This window comes from Danio aesculapii, chromosome 5, assembly GCF_903798145.1.
Source record: "Danio aesculapii chromosome 5, fDanAes4.1, whole genome shotgun sequence".
NCBI lineage: Eukaryota > Metazoa > Chordata > Actinopteri > Cypriniformes > Danionidae > Danio > Danio aesculapii.
Window position 1 is genome coordinate 31,952,827 of NC_079439.1, and position 25,234 is coordinate 31,978,060.

The 25,234-nt window shown below is 36.3% G+C and overlaps 1 protein-coding gene across 1 annotated transcript in view; it reads left to right on the plus strand.

Moving 5' to 3' along the window:
- abcg4a (ATP-binding cassette, sub-family G (WHITE), member 4a) overlaps positions 1-19,159 on the plus strand; it is a 43,606-nt gene extending 24,447 nt beyond the window's left edge. Inside the window, exons 3-15 of the mRNA XM_056457932.1 lie at positions 212-329; positions 446-578; positions 2,845-2,895; positions 5,286-5,431; positions 5,543-5,666; positions 9,320-9,434; positions 11,200-11,345; positions 11,442-11,540; positions 13,867-14,035; positions 14,224-14,324; positions 14,461-14,619; positions 16,455-16,573; positions 16,972-19,159. Of these exons, the coding sequence (XP_056313907.1) occupies positions 212-329; positions 446-578; positions 2,845-2,895; positions 5,286-5,431; positions 5,543-5,666; positions 9,320-9,434; positions 11,200-11,345; positions 11,442-11,540; positions 13,867-14,035; positions 14,224-14,324; positions 14,461-14,619; positions 16,455-16,573; positions 16,972-17,197 (1,706 nt within the window). The 3' untranslated portion in view covers positions 17,198-19,159. The remainder of the gene's footprint in view (positions 1-211; positions 330-445; positions 579-2,844; positions 2,896-5,285; positions 5,432-5,542; positions 5,667-9,319; positions 9,435-11,199; positions 11,346-11,441; positions 11,541-13,866; positions 14,036-14,223; positions 14,325-14,460; positions 14,620-16,454; positions 16,574-16,971) is intronic.
- Positions 19,160-25,234: the final 6,075 nt, after the last annotated feature.

Here is a 25,234-nt window from a genome sequence, read left to right on the forward strand (position 1 = left end):
AACCAATCAGAGGGCGACTGAAGATCTGCTAAATTGTACCCAGTGTGACATCTGAGGCTGAGACTATTTAGTATGTAATGAAGATGACAACTCTCATGATTCCACCCTCAGTCACAGCGTCATCAAACTGCGCCATTGTTTGTTGTGAATACATACGCTCTGTGCCTTTAATTTGTCAATAAACACAATGTACCCAAAATACTGTGTGCAGGATTTAAGGCCCTTCTGAAGTGTCTGTCCGGAAAGTTCTGCAGTCGGGAGCTGATCGGAATCATGGGGCCCTCAGGAGCTGGCAAATCCACCCTCATGAACATCCTTGCTGGATACAGGTGAGCATGCAAGTGTGGTGAGGGAATATTTCTCAGTTTCTTTCTTGTCTATCACCACTCAGGAGTTTGTTTTGCAAATGTTTAAGATTAAATTCTATGTCCCTCTTTTCCTACAGAGAGACAGGTATGAAAGGTCAGATTCTGGTAAATGGGCGACCCCGTGACCTCCGCACCTTCAGAAAAATGTCATGTTACATCATGCAAGATGACATGCTACTGCCACACCTGACAACACGAGAGGCAATGATGGTGAGGTTGTGTGTGACTGTGTGAGCATGATAAGTTTTATATTGATGTTAATGATCAGTAGGCAGCACTCACCAATACTAATTGCTGCATTTAGGCAAGACACTGCAGGTGAATAGATTTAAAAAATAAGTTATCACCATACCTCCACAATTGAACTTTTATTGAATTACACATTTTTTAAACCTTAAAGGTGTAGTTCTGTCATAAGTTACTCACCCTATTACTTGTTTCAAACCCATCTGAGTTTCTTTGTTCTGTTGGACACCAAAGCAGGTATTTTCTTTAAGTTTAACCATTGACTGTAACCACTGACTTCCAAAGTATTTGCATTCCTACTGTAGATGTTAATGGTTTCAGGTTATCAGCTTTCTTCAGAAATCTTCCTTTGTGTTTTGAGGGTAATATTTATATTTAGTGTAAATAGTGCACAATTTTTATGTTAACTATCCCCTTATTTAAAATATGCCAATAAGTCATGATTTAATTAAATATGTGAAAATTTGCACAAATCTTAAAGTTGAATGAAGTCAAGTTCAAAGTTATTGGGTTCTTTTTTTTTTAAAACAATGCTGTAAACAGCCACACATTTTTAATATATACACATATACACTCACTGGCCACTTTATGGGCTACATCTATCAAATTGCCAATCACATGGCAGCGACTCAATGCATTTAGGCATGTAGACATGGTCAAAGACGATCTGCTGTAGTTCAAACCGAGCATCAGAATGAGGAAGAAAGGTGATTTAAGTGACTTTGAACATGGCATGGTTGTTGCTGCCAAACGAGCTGGTTTGAGTATTTCAGAAACTGCTGATCTACTGGGATTTTCACACACAACCATCTCTAGGATTCACAGAGAATGGTGCGAAATAAAGAAAATATCCAGTGAGTGGCAGTTCTGTAGGCCAAATGCCTTGTTGATGCCAGAGGTCAGAGGAGAATGGCCAGACAGGTCCAGGGATATAGAAAGGCAACAGTAACTCAAATAACCACTCGTTACAACCGAGGTCTGCACAAGAGCATCTCTGAACACACAACATGTCCAACCTTGAGGTGCCCCACCGGGTGCCTCTCCTGTCAGCTAAGAAAAGGAAACTGAGGCTACAATTCGCACAGGCTCACCAAAATTGGTCAATAGAAGATTGGAAAAACGTTGCCTAGTCTGATGAGTCTCGATTTCTGCTGCCACATTCGGATGGTAGGGTCAGAATTTGGCATCAACAACATGAAAGCATGGATCCATCCTGCCTTGTATCAACAGTTCAGACTTTTTTTGGCATTCTTTGGGCCCATTAGTACCAATTGAGAATCGTGTCAATGCCACAGCCTACCTACAGTAAGTATTGTTGCTGACCATGTCCATCCCTTTATGACCACAGTGTACCCATCTTCTTATGGCTACTTCCAGCAGGATAACATGCCATGTTATGAAGCGCAAATCATCTCAGACTGATTTCTTGAACAAATCAATGAGTTCTCTGTACTCAAATGGCCTTCACAGTCACCAGATCTCAATCCAATAAAGCACCCTTGGAATGTGGTGGAACGGAAGATTCACATCATGGATGTGCAGATGACAAATCTGCAGCAACTGTGTGATGCTGTCGTGTCAACATGGACCAAAATCTCTGAGGAATATTTCCAATACCTTGTTGAATCTATGTCACGAAGGATTAAGGCAGCTCTGAAGGCAAAAGTAAATCCAACCCGGTACTAGTTAGGTTTGCTAATAAAGTGGCCGGTGAGTGTATATCTCTACCTCTGAAAAAAATGTAAAATATATAGAAACTGTAAAGTTTGGTTTATAAAAGTGCTGCGGAGGTGAAAATTATGATTTAGTGCAGGGAACAAAACATCTTAAAAATCCAGGCATAAATTGATAAAGTGCTATCAAAGAAACATTTAAAAGTGTGCTTTGGATGTTTGCTTTTTATTAGACTGAAAACACTTTATTAAAAATCTCAAAATATCAAGCCTGACAAGTGGATGAAAAAGCAGTATTTTTCCTGCCGGGTCTCGCCTTTAGTAAACAAGCTTTTGCATAAAAAGCACTAAGCTGTTAATTTAACCAATTCCCCTGGCAGTCAATCTCGCTTACTGAAAAATATAAAATAATTTCAAATAAGATCAATATTTTATGCACTAAATTGGTCATCATCTCAACATACACCCTCAGAATGATATTGGTTTGTGGATTATGGCCATTTGATTGCACATTACTCAAAATGGTCTTAAAAGTAATCTTTCTTTGTTTTGTTTAGGTGTCAGCCAACCTTAAACTTAACGAAAATGTGGAGGTGAAAAAAGAACTGGTAAGTGTAAACTGTACCTCTATTATCTCTCCGTATAATAGGTAAATTCCTTTCTCAAATGAGCATCCCTCTGCCCTATACTCACTCTAAAGGGCAGAGCTCTTGAATGGAGCAGATTGGAAAGAGTAATTGCACTTGTATCATAAAGTAATTAAGCTGTTTTGGAAAACACTTGGAGAAGCGAGCAGAGAGAGACAACTCTAATCTTCTCATAGAAGGTTATATGAATGTCATATTATATCTACTACCAAACACATTTCTTTCTAATTAATTTACTTAGAGGTTAACTTGAACTCTTCCAGCTTTAAAATGATGTTCCAAATAACTTACATCCACAATATCTAACAAAACAGACTACTTGAAAGGGTCTTTGGGAATAAATCATTCCATTCGCTCCCATGATTTGTTTCGCAGATTTAATTTGGGAAGCCAATGACACGTTTCAACACTTCTTCGCAGGGGTGGGTAACCAAGAGAAATTTTTTTGTTGATACAATTTTTCCCGAAAGAAGCAATGCAAAAATGAATATTTTACTGTCATTTTTATATTATACAAGATATTCTAACTTGATTAAAATATTGGTGCCACTGCAAAAATTGGAGAATAAAAGATTAGCTTTAAAAACATTTTCATAAATGAAAGATATTGTTTCCATTATGCAAAGCACTGTACATGCAAAATCCAATCATCCAAACTACTTGAAATACATTTATTCATTAATTTCCCTTCGGCTTAGCCCCTTATTTATCAGTGGTTGCGACAGCGGATTGAACCGTTAACTATGCAGGCTTATGTTTTACAAATACATTTCCAGCCACAACCCAATACTGGGAAACACTCAAACACTGTCACAAGCACACCAATTTATGTTTACCCAATTCACCTATACCGCATATCTTTGGATTGTGGGGGACATCTGAGCACCAGGAGGAAACCCAAGCGAACACGGGGAGAACATACAAACTCCACACAAAAGTGCTTCCAGGCCCAGCTGGCACTCAAACCAGCTACCTTTATGGTGTGAGGTGACAGTGCTAATCACTGAGCCACCGTGCCACCCACCATAAAATATTTTTTTAAAAAGACTTTTATTAATTTTAGCTAACTGTACAACAAAGAAATTGTTTTTGTTTTTGACGGAAAAGAGATTAGTACTGTTTTGTAGTGTTTTAAAATGGCCATGAGAAGGCCAAACTAATAAATAAAGCACACCTACTAAATTCCCTTAAATACAAAGAAAATAGAATATAATTTACTTACTTGACTCCCGAACAAACAAATAAACAATAAAAACAGCTATGAGATAAACTTCTCTTAAGGTGACAAAAACAAACTATATGTAACGGAGGCCAGCTAGTAAAGTGCTGTGCAGATAAACCTTACTCCTCTGACCATTAGGGACGCTAGAGGCCATGGTCTTTAACCTTCTTTTTAGAGCGACCGACTCCCATGAGGAGAGTCGCCGGTTCAATCCCAGCTCGGAGCGGTTTGGCTAGTGTAGGACCGGCTGGATTACATTGATGCCGTGACCCGGATGGGAGTGAGGTTTAGTGGAGGTGAGTGTAACGGAGGCCAGCTAGTGAAGTGCTATGCAGCTAAACCTCTCTCCTCTGACCTCTAAAAGGTGCTCTAGCGACAGAGACTAGAGGCCATGGTCTAGGGTTTGCTAGTGTAAAACCGGCAGGGTTACATATACAATATATACAAGTTTTCCAACACCTATAATGCAAAATCACAAATCTTTATTAAAGTTTTTAACCGCTGCCTGTCAATGGTCAAAAAACGGGGTAATCTCAGAACAGTAGCAAATAAACGCAAATACAACAACTTTCTCCTTGATGGGAAGCACTCTTTCAAACACAAGCAATCAAACAAACAACTCATAATATAACCATAGCAAACTGTTCAAATTTCATGACAATGCAAAAAAGGGGCATACATTGGTTTCAGAGTGAAGGTTTGGAGGGCCTTTATAGTTAGAGGCATTCTGCTGGATGAATCAACATCCATGTGATTATCACTGGCTATGCCCATGTAGAACAAAGAGTGAGAGACAAAGAAAACAAAACAAAAACAAATTACCAGAGAGATTGAACTGATCCCAAAAAAACTACAGGTCATAACTATATACTGTATATACTAGCTTCAAGGTTATAAGCCAGTAAGCTCCCAAAAATAGCAACATCTGAATTTAGAGGATACTTGCATTTAAAACTTCCAGTTTCTAACCTCCGCCCAATGAGGATCAGCAGTTTTAATGACTTTTTTAATCACTTTGCACTTCATCTTCTCTTCAGATCTTCCGTCCAATCAAACGCTCTCTAGAATCCATGCTGTCCCTTTCCTTATGCTATAAATAGACAGTAAATACTGGTATATTGTGTGACAGGTGAATGAGATCCTCACAGCGTTAGGACTGCAGGAGTGTGCCCACACTCGCACCATCTCTCTGTCCGGTGGCCAGTGTAAGCGCTTGGCAATTGCCTTGGAGCTGGTCAACAATCCTCCAGTCATGTTCTTTGATGAACCCACCAGGTACACACAGCTTTAACTTTACATACTGACATAATTCATCCAGAATGTGATGATTACTGCAACATTTCCAATAAAAATCCCCAAACGTACATGTGTTTGTCTCTGTATTAGTGGTCTAGACAGCGCGTCCTGTTTCCAGGTGGTTTCCTTGATGAAATCTCTGGCTCAAGGAGGAAGAACCATCATCTGTACCATCCACCAGCCCAGTGCGAAACTGTTTGAAATGTTTGACAAGGTAATTTTTTCATTGTAAATTTTAATATGTGAAAAATATGTTTCTGGGTTGGACTTTATAAAAGGCCAGATTTACTAACAGATTATGCCAGGACAAAAACTACATGCGGTGAAATGTTGTAGACACTTTTCATTTTTATGGCTGACCTGTCACAAAAGTATATTTAAACTCTTCAAAAGTCTGTCTAATCTCAATTATTAATTGGATAATTCACACAAAAATAATCCTATCATCAATTACTCTCCCTCACTTTTTTCACACCGATATCATTTTTGGTCATCTTCAAAACTAAAATGAAATCCAGACAAATGTCAGTTTATTCAAAGTATTTATCACTTTTAACAATCGAAAGAACATTTTACTAGTATATTTACCACCTTTTGTGCATTAAAAAAAGATTGTACACTGTAAAACCCAACAGTCCACTTTATCAAATGAAATGAGTGTAGTTAACTCAGTTGACTGGAAGTTAATTCTACTTATTTGAAAAGAGTTTTGAACTCAGTGTTGAACGTTAATTAAATACCTCATTACTTCAACTTAAATGGAGTAAGTTCACAGTACTCATATAGATGTGTTTTTTAACTCAAATGGTTTGTAGCAATCGGTTTGCTCAAACGGTTTGAGTTGCCTTAACTTATTGGGTTTTACTGTGCTCAAATTGCTTTGTTTACTCAAATGGATTAAGTTCACAGTACTCATTAGGATTAGTTTTTGAACTTAAACGGTTTGTTGCAATCGGTTTCCTCAAATGGTTAGAGTTACCTTAATTTTTTGGGTGTTACAGTGTATGAATGTTGAATGTTTTTATTATAAAATCATCAATGACAATAAAGAACCCTTATCTTTAAGAGTGTAGTGAGTTAGTAGTGGTGTTACGGATCACAAATTTCACTGTTCGGATCACACTACTGTTTTTGAGTCACGGATCGGACCATTTTTTAGATTAGCAAAGAAAGGGAGGAGACAAATGTAATTTGCTAATACTGCAAAAACCATTGGTTTTAAGAAACAGAACTTAGAACCAGTAATTTTAATTTTAAAAAATCAAGAAAGAACCAGCTGAAAAAAAGGAAAATATTCAATTAAAAAAAATTTACTTTGCAACTGTTGCTGATAATGCTAAATATAGAAATCTAACATCTTGTACAACTTATCATGTTTATTTTCAATTAATGATTAACAATTCACACATAAAACTTCACGTTTCATTATAGGTGTATGATTTTTGAACCTGAACCTATAGACCAATTACCAACCTATATCACACATGACGTCACACGGGTCCCTGGTTGCAAAAAAAGACAGGTTGCAATAGTAAAGTTGTGCGGTAGGATGCCAAATGTAGAAAACTTAACTTTTACCGTACACCACACTGCTTTAATGCTAACTGCGGACGTCTTTGGCTAAAAGGGAGCTGAATGAAATGACGACCTAATTATAAATGCTGGACTCTGCAGTTATCATGTCATACACATTACTCGTTTTTGATTGCAGAAATGATTTCAGCAAAAACAGTTAGATATGGTTAATTAAACTGCGGACACTGAATGCTCAGAATGAAACGTGAAAGTGTAAGTTATGAAGGTAAAGTTGGTTTTATATTCATACAATCATTCAGTGACAACTTGTGACACACTCCCTATATTGTTTACCACGGCACTTTGAATATTCGGTCTGAAATAACCTGCAAGTGTGACTTGAAAACAACATTTACACTGTTTATTTGACTGTGAACAATGTTGTACTTTGATAATCCTTGGCTGCTAATATGATTTCGCTATTTAGAGTTTGAAAAATAATACTTTTATGAAATTATATTATCAAGGAGAAAGTCAGAATGTGCAAATATAAAACCAACTTTACCTCTATGTGTATGTTCACATATCCTGCCGGACAGGTGCAGTTCGCTGTCAGAATGCAGTTGTTTTGCTTGTTGATAATTAATTACCCAGGCCTTGTACAGCTCCGTCTTCTTTCCTTGTCTTCGGCTAGGCAGAACCTCGGTTTTCAGCACTATATAGTATAGTTCAGCATACATGACCACACAGAACAAAGTTGTTGGCATCCAAAGACTTGTAGATCTTTAACTTCTCTCTTGTAAAATCACTTGGAGCTTCAATGATGTTGTATATTTGGGGCTGGATGCGTGGTCATTTCATCTTCTCCAATATCCATTTGGAGGGTGCTATCGCAAATGGACCTGTCAGATGAACGCCGCTCACTTTAACGTTAATTTTGCCGAATCACTGTGCTTATCACTAGGTGACGAGCTGTTATAATACGCTGAAAGCATTATGTAAATAATATATATAATATGTAATCAATATATCTTATTTCTAAGACAACAACAAACGCTGTACCGCATCGCATGTCATTCTCTTGCTGTAAATGCTAGCGCTCCTGGATTTTTTTCTGCCACCACCCTGCGCGCGCATCCTGAATGTTTACAAACATGGTAATTGGTCTATACAGTTCCATTAAACGGTAATTTTAATCTTTCCCATAAACATCAGTGTTAATATCTGAACTATAAATTGTTCTCCCACTACTTCTGTGTTATTTTACTGTAACTAACTGAAAAAGTGTAAAAACTGAATCTCTCCTAATAAAACACATATTTGAATGCAGCCCTTTGAAAGATTAATAAACATATGCAAATCACTATTATTTATCATTCATGTTGTGTGGATTTGAATTGAGATCGCGATCTTTTAATGTTTAATTGTGCAGCTTTACAATGATTGCATTAATGCAGGCTAAACAAACAGTGGCAGAAAACGCTACGACACTAATCTAAGAAAGCATTTAGGTAGGTCCAACCACAACTTTTTCAGTTATTTAGGAAGCTTGTGTTATCGTCAAAGTTGTTGCATATGCATTTCATGAGTTTCCCTTTCAGACACAAAATTTATGGTAAGAGAGTTTGTAAATGAATCAGGATGCAACACAATATTACAATGTTTGCAGTATTCAATTTACTGGTTTTTGCATCCAAATTAACTCCCAAAAAGCATGTCCATGTCTTGTGCCTGTATTACATTTTCTGTAACAACTTTTAGGGGTAAGCTGTGACAAAAGGGGGAAAATTTGTGAGAGGGATAATCCGTCAAAGCAGAGAGATAAAAAGTCATTTCATTGTCTTTTCCAGGAGTCTCTTCAAGGGACTTCAACAAACACACTCTTTTAGCAATTAAATAACTAAACTAACTAAGTAAACTTGCCTAACACCCTTAAGCAAAAGTCTAGTCTCCTACTTCACTATTCTTAAAGTGGCAAAAACAATATATTTTACAATATATTCACTGAAATTCTAAGGCGTACATAAATCCAAAATCAGATTTCCAGTCTTAAATAGGCAAAGGTCAGAAAAGGTTGAATATTACATTTTCATCATCAGCACTGCTTGTTTGTTACCCAATATTTGTTAGTGCATGTGTTGCGTTAGATATTATGACAATTAGCTGCTGCATCTGTGTCCTTTAATTTGTGCATTGTCAGTAAATCCTTTGCAAAACTTTCCACTCCCATCAGCACTTCTGGGGTTTGCACTCTTGCACTAATTTGCCCTGTTTAGTAAATCTGGCCCTAAGAGTGTGAAGATGCTAATGTATTCATGTTCGTCTTTAATACTCTGTCTGTTCTTCTTGTAGCTTTATATCCTGAGTCAGGGTCAGTGTATATATAAGGGGACGGTGCCGTATCTTATCCCTTACCTGAAAAACCTTGGACTCCACTGCCCTACCTACCACAATCCTGCTGACTTTAGTAGGTCTACTCTGTGTGTGTGTGTGCGTGCGTGCATGCGTGCATGTGAGAAAGAGACAGAGATGATTTGCATCTAGAAATCTTTATGTACACTCTGTTTTTATGTGTGGAACTTGTGCAGCTCTGATGTGGCAATTTATAATTTCTGTTTGATTGATTTTGAAATCCCAGAAGTAATATTATGAATGAATGAACATGTTTTTTTATATAGGTATGGATAATATAGATATAGCAGAGCCTATACTATTTTATTCTACATTCTACAAGACAATATAATATAATATAATATGATGTAATATAATATAATATAATATAATATAATATAATATAATATAATATAATATAATATAATTTAATATAATATAAAGGTGGTGTAATAAACTACATAATAATAATCACATAATGAAAAAAACAATAATATTAACAAATATTCATATTTAAGATAAATGTTTTTCTTTTGAATTTTCTATTTATCAAGCAGTGCAAAAACTGAATGGTTTCCAAATGATTTTTTAACTGACAAAACTGTCTTCAACATATATTTCTCTAAGGCTGATCAGCACATTCAACTGATTTCTGAAGGATCAAGTCACTAAAGTAAATTCAGCTTTACTATCACCTGAAAATATGTTTTAAAATATACTAAAACAGTTATTTTAAATTGTATATATTATAATATATGCCTGCATTACAGTATCAAATTAATTATTTATTTAAACAGGAAAAGATTAAAAGATAATCGGGCAGGAATCAGCATAATTGCTGTTTTTCAGCAGGTTCCTACTCTGCAGAACATAAAAACATACAGACACCCTTAACATCTCATCTAACAACGCATGAGTACAGTACAAATAATCACCAAACATACAAAATAAAGAGAGACAGGCTACTATCTCAGTGGCTACAGTGATAGTTGACCATCAGATGACGAGTATGGAATTTTTAAATAAGTCTCAGTGTTGGTATTGTTTTTAGATGTTGTGGGATCTCATTCCAGGCTTTTGTGAAAGAAAGATCTCTGTCCATAACAGTTTTTAAAGGCCGATAACGCCAAACATCCATTTGTTGCAGATCTGGTGGATCGAGTCCTTATATTAACTTTCGGTACCAAAGCACAAAGGGGTCACAAATGCTGATATAGCACCATTTAAAATTTGATAAATAAATGCAGTATTTGAGAGATTTCAAAAATTAAAAAAGAATCACCCACTCTGGGGTGATTGGCCACAACTGTTTCTGTGTTTCAGCAAATGGAATGATTTTTGATGGCAAAACTGATTTTGACACATATTTTAGGAAAATGCTTTGGAATCTTTCAAAAACTCAACAATACACTCTGGGCAACTTGACTATACTTTTGTTGCGTTAGTGACTGTTTTTGCTAAATTGAATTTATAATGCAATGCCACGACACCATATAATCATGCATTCTTGGATGATGTATTCGTGGATTTTCCTGTTTGAAAGTGATGAAATTTGTCATTTTTTACATTCAGAAATGTAGTTAAAATAGAAATTAATCTGAGAAAAATCAGTCACTAACACGAAAAAGGGGGAAACTTTTTAAAAATACACAAGGGTTAAGTTCCAAGGTTTAAACACTAGGGTGTCTCCTAATGTATTTATTTATTGTTGGTTTCTTTGTACTTTGCGTGTTATGATTTAGTTGCTTGTCTGAATCATATGAGTGTATCTGAAGGGTTTTTAGGCTCTTCTTGTGGGTCATTCAGCATGTGTATGAGTTGTGCTGTCTCTCTGCGGGTAGTAATCGAGGTCGCCTCAGGAGAGTATGGTGACCTGAACCCTGTGCTCTTCGAAGCTGTTCAAGGAGGCCTGTGTTCAGATGAGAGCAAGAAGAACTCCAGTGACAAGAACGACCCCACCACCTCCTGTCCATCCCAGTGTTATCCTGTGAGTGATGAACACATACACACAATCTTGCACACATAACCAGTTTGTTTATCAGTCTCTGACCAACACCTCTTGTCTTATTTTGGATTTGTAAAGGATTCAGGATACATTGAGAAACACACTTTTGCCACCAGCACCCTTACACAGTTCTGCATCCTCTTCAAGAGAACCTTCATCACCATATGCAGGGACGTGGTAAGAACTTGTTTTTGTCTTTATTTTGATTTAGATATTATGTTGCTTTGGAACTACTTGCAAACTATCAGTCATTGGGATATTAGTAGTCTGTTAGTAGACAGATGTGGTTTGGTCAGTCAGAACAGCTGTTTTTCAGGCATATGGATGCGTCATTGACATCTCATGTATCTAATAAAATACACACTATGAATTTAATTTGATTTACTTTTAGGTTATATGCAGATAATAACACTTATTTTACAAGAAATTTGTCTTTTGAACAAATCTGCCAGTTTCAGGCAACTGACTGAATATTTTCTCGCATCCCAGATGGGCACGATCGTGCATGGATAATGTTATGAACCATTATAGGTGCAGCCAAATTTATATTTACTTATTTTTGATTAAGTCATATACAGTATTAGGATATATTACTCTATTATTATTATTATTATTATTATTATTATTATTATTATTATTATTATTATTATTATTATTATTATTATTATTATTATTATTAAAGATACCGAGGGCATCATGATGGCACAGTGGGTAGCACAATCACTTCACAGCAAGAAGGTTGCTGGTTCTGGGTCAGCTGGCATTTCTGTGTGGAGTTTGCATGTTCTCCGCTTGTTCACGCGGGTTTCCTCCGGGTCCTCCGGTTTCCCCCACAGTCCAAAGATATGCAGTACAGGAGAACTGAATAAGCTAAAGTGTATGTGTGTGAATGAGTATGTATTGGTGTTCCCCAGTGATGGGTTGTGGCTGGGAGGGCATTCGCTGTGTAAGATAAGCTGCTGGATAAGTTGGCGGTTCATTTCGCTGTGGCAACCCCTGATTAATAAAGGGACTAAGCTGAAAAGAATATGAATGAATGAAGATACAGAGCAGTGCAAATTATTTCTCACTATTTAAAGTGCAGACCTTCAAATAACTTGCTTGAATGTCCTTCAGGGGGGCTAGGTGTTAAATTGTAACTGTAATTTGCACCCTGCCTTCATATGGTCTGATGGCAGTACCTCTGGGAACTATAGCCACTTTGAATGGCCAAGGATTACCCAAGAGGCCATATGACTGACAGGTAAAAGACCCAATACTGTTTAGAGATTGCCAGTTCCCTTTGCACTCTGTCACCCTTTTCCCACCACTATGTATGTTGGTAAACTCTGTTTGGTGCAAATCACTCCACTTTATGACACCAGCAAGCAATTCTGGAGCACTGAAAATAAGATTAAGTAATGCAACTGCTGTGTCAGCATTGGGTCTTTCATATTTGTCCACACATGCAGTTGATTCAATCTCTCATTTGGGTATTTAATTTCATCTTACATAATAGATGTGAAGAGGAACCTTCTAGGGAAACCTTCTATGGAATGTTGTTGCACACACTTGCCAGTTGAGACTCTTGACATCTCCAAGACAAGATAAAACATTCATTCATTCAATCATTCATTTTCTTTTCAGCTTAGTCCCTTTATTAATCAGTGATCGCCACAGCGGAATGAACCACCAACTTATTCAGCATATGTTTTACACAGTGGATGTCCTTCTAGCTGCAAACCACTGGGAAACACCCATACACTCTCATTCACACATATACACTACAGACAATTTAGCTAACCCAATTCACCTATACCGCATGTCTTTGGACCGGAGGACCCGGAGGAAACCCACGCGAACACGGGGAGAACATGCAAACTCCGCACAGAAATGCCAACTCACCCAGCTGAGGCTCGAATCAGCGACCTTCTTGCTGTGAGGCGATCGTGCTACCCTCTGCGCCACCGTGACGCCCAAGATAAAACATCTCTTTAAATTTTGAAAATATTTCTAAGTGCCTCAAACAAAACTCTTGAACATCTTTTTGTGCTGTCTAATTTCTGCTGTAAACCTCACATATTTTTGACGAAACATAATCAGCACAATCCATACATTAGATAATGATGTAAACACAACAGCTTTGTTAGTTTATTAGACGTCTTTTTATGTCTTTTTAAGACATCTTTGAATCTGCATGTGAGGCGTTTCCAGTTATGTGTGCTGTATGCTTCAGACATTTAGCCAATGGTCTGTGAGTGTGGCATCTGTGTTGACATCTGACAAACACCTCTATTTTTAGCATTGTAGACTTGGAATAGAATCAGCTAAAATACATCTTAATACCATGTGTAAACAACCTCCTAGTTGGCTTGTAGCTGCTGTGTAATTTAAAGTCAACAGAATATCTAAATTAAACTGAATTCTAATGAGAATTTAAAATAAAGGGTTAACATTGTATTGTTTTGTTTTGTTTATATCTAATAACTGTTCAATCAATCTATGTGTGTGTGTGTGTGTTCAGGTATTAACCCACCTGAGAGTGATGTCGCACCTGTGTATCGGCGTGTTGATTGGCCTGCTGTATCTGAACATTGGGAATGATGCCAGCAAAGTGTTCAACAACACTGGCTTCCTGTTCTTCTCCATGCTGTTTCTCATGTTTGCTGCTCTCATGCCCACCGTCCTAACATGTAAGTCAATCTACTGGGTTTGCTCAGTTCCTCATGAGCATGGAAAATAGATTTGATCCGAGTGATTAGTAGAGGCTTTTTTTGGTTTGTGATGGATTAGAAGCACTTATTGGCTTGATTGGAAGTTATGGTCTTTACAGAAACTGATTGAATTAAGCACTGAAGCGATGATGTCTTTCCTCTTGCAGTTCCACTGGAGATGGGTGTGTTCATAAGGGAGCATCTTAATTACTGGTACAGTTTAAAGGCGTATTACTTGGCCAAGACCATGGCTGACATTCCATTCCAGGTACTTCTGTTTATCTGTCTCATTTATTTAAAAAAATGTATTCAACCTTATATGTGACAAACAAGATTAGGTGTGTCATTTTTAATAATTCCTGAGCCTCAGGCAAACCTCTTCAGTGTTCTTCACTCTCTTCCAGGTCATTTGTCCGATTATGTACTGCAGTATAGTGTACTGGATGACAGAGCAGCCCCCAGAGGCAGGCAGATATCTGCTGTTTATGGCTCTGTCCACTTCCACTGCCCTGGTGGCTCAGTCTCTTGGGCTTCTCATCGGAGCTGCATCCACTTCACTTCAGGTATAAGGTCTTCAAATAAGTGGTGGTGCCAGAGATTGTTCCAGCCATTGAGGAATACTTAATACAAATACTTTTAGCAAGTAGCAGTAAAGCATAACTGGAAAATGGTTTCAGGCTGATCCTCCGACAAGAGCCAAATGGATACACTGTATGAAGAGTCTCACGTTTAACTTGAGACTTGATTCAAAAAAGTGTGACAAGTATTGGAAAAAATGTAACTTAATTAATTTACTCCAAGCTATGATTTACTTAAAAGTAAGTAAAAACAAAAAAGAAGAGTGGTGGTGACATTCTACTCTTTAAAGGTTTAAGTTTTATGTAATTTTTAAAGGAATTCATATTTTTATTTTACTTTAATGCATTAAATTGAAATAGTATCTGGATACAGCCTTGATGATGCAAGCTGAGACTACATATCTCAGTGATGCAATGTCAGACACAGTGCACTCAATGGAGCTAGTGACGTCACTGTGAGGGGTAGGGTTATGGGAGGGGTTAGATGAGCGCTGTAAAAAGCGTTGCATAAGGCAGATTGCAACTGCACCAGGTCTGCATCCAGACCCCTCTCTTAATTTGTTCAAAAGTGAGAAAGATTTTTTTACTAGTTTGTAAAGAAATTAATACTTTTGTTTTACTTTTAGATGCATTAAATGCAGAAATTTACTCTAGCAGTTCCTATACATGCTACAGTACACTCTTTAATACTGGTATTGTCAATTGTTAAACTACATAATTTTATTAATGATTATTGGCATAATTCCAAATGTCAAAATTTTAAAGACCAGAATGCATGATAAATATTAGTGTTGTTACCCTATAAATGGGATATTTTTGTAATATAGACTATAATTGTCTAGGAGTTACTAAACCACCAGCAAAGGTGTGTATTTTACTTTATCCAGCAGGCGGGAGATCAAAGTTTTTTCACTGTAGTGTTCTGTTGTTCTGGAAGACAGTAAATTTTTGTTTTTGCTTTTGCTTCAGAATGATTTTGTTAACAGAAAGTTGTTGGCAACAAAGGCACACATATTCAAAGGCACTGGGATAAGTAGTGACAGTGAAATGTTTGCGGTTAATTTGACTGCTATGGCCATTCAAAGCAGAAATACTCAAAACTCTTTTGTATTTCTTAATTTTAATAAAATGACAATGGTAGAAAGAAATACAATAGTCGCTTGTTAATCGCGGGAGTTACATTCTAAAAATATCCCGCAATAGGTGAAATCCACAAAGTAGCCCGCTTTATTTTTTACAATTATTATGATGTTTTAAGGCTGTAAAACCCCTCACTACATTGTTTTCTCAGATTTTACATTTTCACTCTTTTCTCACTTGTTTAAACACTCGCGTAACTTCTACCTTCCTTTAGCATATCCAGAACTTTTTGTGCGATGGTTAGCATCTTCCTCTGCCTTTTGGGTGCTACAGCAGGTGCCTTTTGAAGGTTTTATCAACATTATGGAGTTTGTTGGGGAGAAAACTTGCAAACATTATGTACTGTACAGGAGGTCTACAGCCAATCAGGACGCAGAACACAATGCGCTGTAAAAAAAAGAAGCATGTCAAATTACACTAAAAACAATCTGCAAAACTGCGAGACCACAAAAAGTAAACCTCATTATGGTGAGGGACCACTGTATACACATTTAGGACAAGTAATGGTACTATAGTTATGTGGGTTTAGTTCAAACAAAGTTATTAAATGACACAATATTTTAAATGTGCCTTTAGTAGTACTAATATTAAAACCAGAAAGAGATTTTTTTAGACTGAAAGAATCCTTAAAAGAGCATAATATGGACACTGTAACATACACCGTCTTTTTGCATTTTCAGGTTGCCACATTTGTAGGCCCAGTCTCAGCAATCCCAGTCCTTCTGTTCTCTGGCTTCTTTGTCAACTTTGATACCATCCCGAAATATCTTCAATGGAGCTCTTATGTGTCATACGTCAGGTCAGTCAGGAACCCTAACAATCTGTCATCCATCCCAGCAAACAATTTTGTGTTTACTAGATGTCTAATATACATCTAAATGTAGACAACTTGCTAAAACAAGGCTAAACTTGGGTTGTCAGTGAAAATCTAATAGACATCTAAGAATAGGCCAAAACTAGACTAGTCGTCAAATAGACAGATTAGACAGACTTTATGTGTGTAGTCATTCATTTCTGTTTATTTTATGACTAGGCTAGTTTTGGTCTATTCTTAGACATCTATTAGATTTTCACTGACAGCCCAAATTTAGCCTTGTTTTAGACATTTATTAGACATCTTTTAGAAACAAAAAATGCTTGCTGGGATCTCTCAATGAAAAAAAAAAACCCACACACATCTGATCTTTCCTTCTTCAGATATGGCTTTGAGGGTGTGATCCTCTCCATCTACGGCATGAACCGCTCGGAGCTGGAGTGTCCCGGCATGGTGTGTAAGTTCCAGAAGCCAGAGGAGGTCCTGCAGTTGCTGGATGTGGAGGATGCAAAGCTCTACGTGGACTTCATGGTGCTGGGGGTCTTCTTCTTAGTTCTCAGACTTGCCACTTACCTAGTTCTGCGTTACAAAGTCAAGTCAGAGCGTTAGGGTCTGAAGCTCATCACCAGACGTACATTTCATTTCACACACACTCCAGTAAATCAACACAACATTCTTTTTGCAAACCAATGCACGATACCGGGGCCATTGTTTTGGCAGTGCAACATTTATCCTCAGTTTTTGTTACTTGAAAACTATTTTTAATTCTCTACATGTAGAATAGTAAATCAACATAGGAGTTGTTTTGTCAAATTTCTTTATGTCTTCATGCAGTTTAACTGTGTAGGCTCATTTTCCCCACCACCAGAACTTTCAAGCATGAGTCTCTGCTGACAGGACTGGATGTATTTACAACGACAATCCCACACAATAGCATGTGGACTGGCCAACAAGTCTCTTTCTGCCTAGACTGAAGGATTTGTCTTGCGTTTAATGGATTTACTTCAACCCGAGATGAAAAAGTCATCAATAACATGTTTCAGATGAGAGTGCACTGCATGTTTGGGGCACTTTTCAGGACAAGCAAGCAGCTGAAGAGAGAACTGTGCGTGATATACTGTAAGAATCGTCCAGCCAGCGTATCTTCAACTCCAGCTTTGTCTTCCCACAATACACTTTAAGCTTGAGGGGAATAATATCTTCTGTCACCTACTGAATATAAAGACTCTCTCAAGGCAATTCTGGGCATCCATGTCAAACTAAATCTAACCGTTTGAGGAATGTTGCAGCAAGTGCCCTTGATGTGAACTGCCTATTAAATTTTTTTCCTAAGGGGGAACATTTGGGCATTTTGTCAGTATCCATCCGTCTTGTTACCTTGAATTCTCTGACAACTGCCTCTTTGGTTTCCTGAGAGAGAAACAAATTATTATTTGTGGGCTTTTGCTTTCTCGTTTTCATCAGGAGGGATCAAACCTTGACCTTGTACAATAATAATTAAAAAACTCCCTACAGTGACCAAAATAATGAAGAACTCAATGTGAATTCGGGGCTATTCTCGAAGAACCTCTTGAACTGACTACATTTCGACAGGAATGGCACATACCATCAGATGTCTGAAAATCACGTGCAGTCCTAATGTCTGATAGTGAACATTTTACGCAGGCAACATTTACTGCTCAAACAGGACTCGCTTGGCTTGTTTCTTTCTGCTACTTTTGCGACTGTTCCCTGGAAACTTAATCTGCACTGCTAAGTATGTCAGGACATGTGTGGTTGGATGTGTCGATCATATACCTGGATCGTAACGATGGATGAACGCTTTTTTCTGGATGGAAATATTTATGCCTCGTTTGCACTCGTATGTACACTTCCTCTTCTTCGCTTCTCTCTTCTAGCAGTCAGGATATTCAACGCCGCAATGCAATGCAAACACCTTCACAACTGATTCAGTGTTACTCTGGAGATCTTTTTGAGTCCTGCTATGTGTTATGTCTCCTTATATAACTAAGACTACTAATAATCTGAGTATATACACAAAGAAAAGTACACGTGTTATGCTTCAAGCAAGATTGTAAATACATGTATGCACTTTTTTTTTTGGTTGATGTTGTTTTATTGGAACTTTTTTTGGACATTCGTTTGTAATTGATTTTATTTTTATATGCGCAAATATGACATGCGGTTCTGGAAAAGGGAGTTTAATGGCTGGAAAATGCATGACACATTTGGACGATGCTGCGACTGAGGAATTTATGTTGCACAATACAGAAAATGCTCCCAAAATAGTTGATTAATTTGCTGCCGGTTCATTTTAGGATGATTTCATTTTATTTTTTGAGAATGCTTGTGTTGGGAAAGTTGACTCAGCTTGTGAGTAGGACATTTGTGGTATACCAACACAATTTTACAGCATTTCCTAACTATTTTAAATTAGTGGCTAATTCGTAATGAATTTGTGTGATCACATTTGTACATTTTGGTATAAACTGCTCACACCCTAGTGATGAATGTGTTTACCCTTGCAAAAAATGTTTATTTCTTTCATTAATTTCATTAGGTATACTATAATTTAATTATATTTTACTTAATGTGATAAGTATACTAATATTAGTGTACAATTACACATATAGTTTCACAGATTTATATGTTCACTCAATTTCGCACTTCAAAATATTACTTGAAATGACTTTTTTTATTATTATTATTTTAAGTTTTATTCAATGCTTTCAATGAATTAAGGCAGACTTATCATAATACGCTTCCTAAATAAACCCAAGCTGTAATATTAGTTCAGCTTTTTCTTACAAAGTTTAATAATTGACATTTGTACAGTGTAGACTACCGGAACCGTTTTAGGCTTAGTAAAGTATAATTTAAAGTGTTACAGATTTAAACTTGATACTTATTAGTACACAACCGGTTTACATTGGTTTTCATTTGTACTACAACAATACTACGGGTTAACTAATAGGTAAAATTGTCGTATATGAGATTTTTGAGCTTTTCTAGTTAGTTAAAGTACATTTTGAAGCATATTCTCAGTAAACTAGTAGTTTACCAATGGTATAGGTCAGTGAAGCGTACTTCATGAAGAAAAAAAATACTGCAAATATACTTGTAAGTGAACTTATATACTTGAAGTCACGACTTATAGTTTTCTATAGATATACAATGTTTACACACACAGTGTACTACAGTGTTGAACTATTCATTTAAAGGTACTGTAGGTGATCTGCCACAATGCTATCTATTAGCATAATATCTTTTAAACACAGTCGCTCTCCTGTCCAAAGCCACTTTTCCATGCATATATAACCCATTTGTAAAACAACACATTATACATCAGATTTGCGTGACTGAGAGAGTTTTAAAATATAACATTATCTGTCTAAAAGAAATACTTCAGCCATTGTGTCGGCCTTCCTCCAGCGTGCAAAAATAACTCCAATCATGAGGGTTTTTAAAGTTTTGATTCTGCATTTGTTTCTCTCTCTCTCTCTCTCTCTCTCTCTCTCTCTCTCTCTCTCTCTCTCTCTCTCTCTCTCTCTCTTTAGTGTGCAGGTGAATGTGGTGCGTGCACACGCAAACAGCAGATCTGCTTGAATGGGTGCGCAGATGTACAAATCTACATTTGCTGATAGACAGTTTGGGCTACTTATCTGAATTATGGGAATTATCGGCCCGACAAATTTTAATTGGATGAACATTTTTTAGTCCTAACCTTTACCCAGCATATAAAAATACATATAAATACATTTAGATCATTTACTTTAATCAGTACTATTGAAATGTGAAAAGTTTTAACCAGCACAACAAAAAATGATTCTGGAGACAATCACCTACTGCACCTTTAACTGTGGATATGCAGATGTTCTGTGAATATTTGGATATTCCACTGTATCGACTACCAAATTACACCAAGTTCAGTTTCTCACATACGTTATTTAATCTATTCAACCTCAAAGCTGGCTTCTTGTTATATCAAATATATCAAATATGCAATATGAGTTCATAAGGCAGTATGCAAAAGCGTGTTTAATAGGTAAAAAGAGTAAACACAGCCACAAGCCAAGTATACTTTGAAAACTTACTGTATTTCTTGATCAAAACATATTACACTTATATATAAATATAAATACACTCAGACATTTCTGTTAGTATAAGGTGAGTTTACATTTTTTTTTCATTTATTTTAATTTTAAAAGAGGTTTACTTACCAGAATAGCATACCAGAATAAACAGTTTTTGCAAGGGTATGGGTGGGCTACATATCTAAGGGTAGTGCATTTTCATATGCCTGAGACTGTATAAATTCATCCGAATTAGCCACTAATTTGTCAAAGTGCAACATAGTTAAGTTTCTCTGTTAGATTAGGTTGGATATACAGATTCTGAGACAGGAAGATGGCCCTCAGAGAAATCAGTAGCATTTAGCGTGCACACTTAGTACTGTAAGGTATGGTTGCTCTTTTTTTAAGAACAATCTGTCCGTCAAAACATTGCACACAGCTTTAAAAATGACTTTCCGTCATTCTGCAATTGAAGAATTGCTGCTCTAAAAATCAATTTAGCTTTTTTGCCATGTGGTATACCCAGGGAAAAACTAGACTCTGGATGCTTTTGGAGCGCAGGGTGCATTTTCAGAAACAATGGATCCATAAAATGCTTCGAAAGTCAACAATTCTGTGTTCAGTATTGCTTACCAGTCAGACAAAGAGTGTTGTGTGTTCTGTTTGCTTTAGACTCATCGGTGAGGTTTAGAGTAAGGAAATGTTCACCATCAAGAATCTGTCTTCTAATGGTACACAGACGTCTAGCGTAAAGAGTTGGGTAATACCTGTTTCTAATAGCAATAGTATTGTTCTGTGCCTAGTGAGTGATCTTTCCTATCTAATCCTTGAATATTTAATATATTTCCAGTGCTCGTCTGTCAGTCCTCTATTGTGTACGAATCATCATTTTGCGTGTCGATATGGGTTCCTGTATGTTGAGCCTCAGCTGGAAGATGTTGAGAGGTAGCTGGATGAGATCATATTTCACACACTTACATTTATTTACATTCATTTCTCTCTACGCAAAATAATCTTCGTTACGCAGCATGCACGCCTTAACGAATGAAAAGCCTTCGAACATTCTCTGTCCGAATAGAAATTAAGATAAGCAGGTAAAAGTGAAAATCTATTTTTTTGTTGATTTGATTTTTGCATATGAAAAAGTTCTGCAAGGTTTTGCACAGCCGATGTGCAGAGAACAAGACTTACTGCAGTCAGCTTCCCGGATTTGCTGCATAATTATTATGTTTGCCATCATCAGAAATGCAAGTTATGTGTGCTAAACCATGTTCAAATGAGTATAATAAATGCATTTATATATTACCTACACTAAATGATTTCTGTCTCTGTCTGCCAAATATATTACATTGGCTTATTAAAACTGATTTTCTACTTCTGCATTTTCACCTCTGCTTAATTAAATAATTAACAAATAAACAAACAGAATAAGTCCATTTTATCTGGCCACACTGTTAAAAATTATATGATCAATTAGTCATGACAGCTTATGTTTTAGCTCATTGTAACTTATTAAACTAAGTTAATCATGTTCTAACTTAATATTATAAGTTACGCAAGCTGTTTTAAGTCAGTTTAGCATAATATAAGTTTAATGGACTCATACACTCTCAGAAATAAAGATACAGGAGCTGTCACTGGGGCAGTACCTTTTTAAAAGATACATATTTGTACCCAAAGAATCCACATTGGTACCTTAAAGGGGCATATTAGTACCCAAATGTACCTAAAAAGTACCTTTGAGGTACTATTATGAACCCTTCAAGTACAAATTTGTACCTTTTGAAAAGGTACTGCCCCAGTGACAGCTCCTGTATCTTTATTTCTGAGAATGTAGGGTTAATTTAATTCAGCTTTATAATTTAAGGCAACCAGGTTTTTTTTTTTACAGTGCAGTTAATAACTCTGCTTAGTCAACTGAAGAATACTTTGTTTCAAGTATTCGCTCTTTTTAATGTATTGTATGTACAGTATGTAATGTAAATAGGTTGGTTTAGTGGTGTTTTGTAATATTTTTAACTTGAATAGCACATCAGTCAGTTAAGGTTATTTTGATTTTTAGACCTACATAATAACAATTTCAAGCAATTAAGGTGCATATGAATAGGTGTTAGTAAAAAATAAGCCACAGAAGCCCAAAACCAAGTCACTTTTTTCTTTTTTTTTTTTTTTGAAATTGAGTTTTATTTATCAACTGAAACTGCAATCATTTAAATATTGAGGAAAATCACCTACACTGTAAAAATATATGTTAATTAGCAGTTTCCATATTCTTGTGGTTCACAAAAGTGTTTAATTACAGTTGTGAATTGCATTATGGGACCTTGATCTCTGCTCTGTCGACTTTTAATCTCAAAAATTCCACTCTACAGTTTAACAAAGTGACTTTTATTGACATTTTAGTATACTGATATAATATAATGTATAAGAAATAATAGAGAAGTCTGAAAAATACCAAGATGTACTGGCCATTTCATAAGGTTTTTGTAATGTAATATACAACACCAACCCTGACAATATATCACTTTTATATCAAGACAATATATCAACTTTATTTTAGACAACACATAAACTTTTCAAGGTTCAAGTTGTTTCAAGAAAGATCAGGGTCCCATGATGCAATTCAAAAGGATTGATAAAAGTGAAAAAATAAAAAACTACAACATGAATCACAAAAAAAACAAAATAAAAACATCCCAAAATACGAAAAACTGCTAAATTGTGAAGCTTTTTCAATGTCTTAGCAATGCATATTACTAATCTTAAATTGAGTTTTTATATATGTATAGTAAGAAGTTTACTAAGTATCCTCATGGAACATGATAATGATTTTAATCTACTTAATATTGTAATGATTTGTGATGAGCTTTTGGCATGAAATAAATAGAAGATATAATTCTGTAGTAGGGTGACACGGTGGCTCAGTGGTTAGCACTGTCACCTCACAGCAAGAAGGTCGCTGGTTCAAGTCCTGGCTGGCTCAGTTGGCATTTCTGTGTGGAGTTTGCATGTTCTCCCCGTGTTAGCATGAGCAAAGACAAGAGCAATAGGTGAATTAAATATACTAAATTGGCCTTGGTGTATGTGTGCGAATTTTAGAGCGTATGGGTGTTTCCCAGTACTGGGTTGCAGCTGGAAAGGCATCCGCTGTGTAAAACATATGCTGGATAAGTTCATTCCACTGTGGCGACCCCTGTTGAGTAAAGGGACTAAGCTAAAGGAAAATGAATGAACTCTGTAGTATACAATTTTTATCCCTGTGGAACAGCCTGCCTAAATGTTGAATTTCATGGAATGTTAAGCATTTAAATGACTTTTTCCACTGCTGATTATGAACAAAAAACTAACAAATAACAAAGTCTACAGATAATTCATGAGTCAATAATGTAGTATCATGCACAGGGGTGTTAATCACCTGTTTCTAAATGGTCTGTCTCTAAAAGTGAGGGGGACGTATCCCCCCTGTCCCCCCCGGTTGCTACGCCCCCGATCATGCATAAGTGTTATTGATATAGTTGTTGCTGGTGTTGCTGTGATTATAACTACTATCAGGAATTCTGAATTATTTTATGTCATGTTATCCCATTACACTGGCTTCACTCTTCTAATTATCCTGATTAAACTCGTTTTTTTTACTTAAATCTTTTCACAGAACATTTGCAATTATTAGACAGCACTGTGTCCTTCAGAGAGGAGACACATTAGTGAGAGCTGTCGATTTAATTTATCTTGCTCAATTTTTAACCACATTTCTTGCATTTATGAATATACAGTTGAAGTAAAAATTATTAGCCCTTCTGTTAATATTTTTTCTTTTTCCAGTATTTCCCAAATGATGTTTAACAGAGCAAGGATTTTTTTTTTTAACAGTATTTCTTATAATATTTTTTTCTTCTCGAGAAATTCTGATTTGTTTTATTTCGGTTAGAATGAAAGCAGTTTAAAAAAAAAAAAACATTTTAAGGTCAATATTATTAGTCCCCTTAAGCAATTTTTTATAGTCTACTCTATAGAACAAACCATCGTTATACAATGACTTGCCTAATAACCATAACTTGCCTAATTAACCCAATTTAAGCCTTTAAATTGCATTTGATGAAATTGCACAAGCTGAATACTTTTATCCTAAAAATATCTAGTCAAATATTATTTACTGTCATCATGGCAAAGATAAAACAAAACAGTTATTAGAAATGAGTTATTAAAACTATTATGTTCAGAAATGTGTTGAAAAAATCCATTAAACAGAAATTGGAGGAAAAAATATCTGGGGGGGTGGGGGGTGGGGCTAATAATTCAGAAGGGCTAATAATTCTGATTTCAACTGTACATAATCAAAAATATTTAAGATTTTTTGGTTCTTGTTGAACCATTGAAGCAATCTGTCTCAAACAGATTCTCTCTCCTTCATAGTCTTTTTAAAGCATAAGCAGTTACATAAGTACACTCACTGCAATGCCATGCAGTAAAGTTGGGATGTACGGATGTGCAGTATGACTGTGTGTGGGTTTTTTGTGCAGAGCTCAGGAACAGATTGCCTCTTTTTTTTGAGCACACAGTCAGATTAACCACT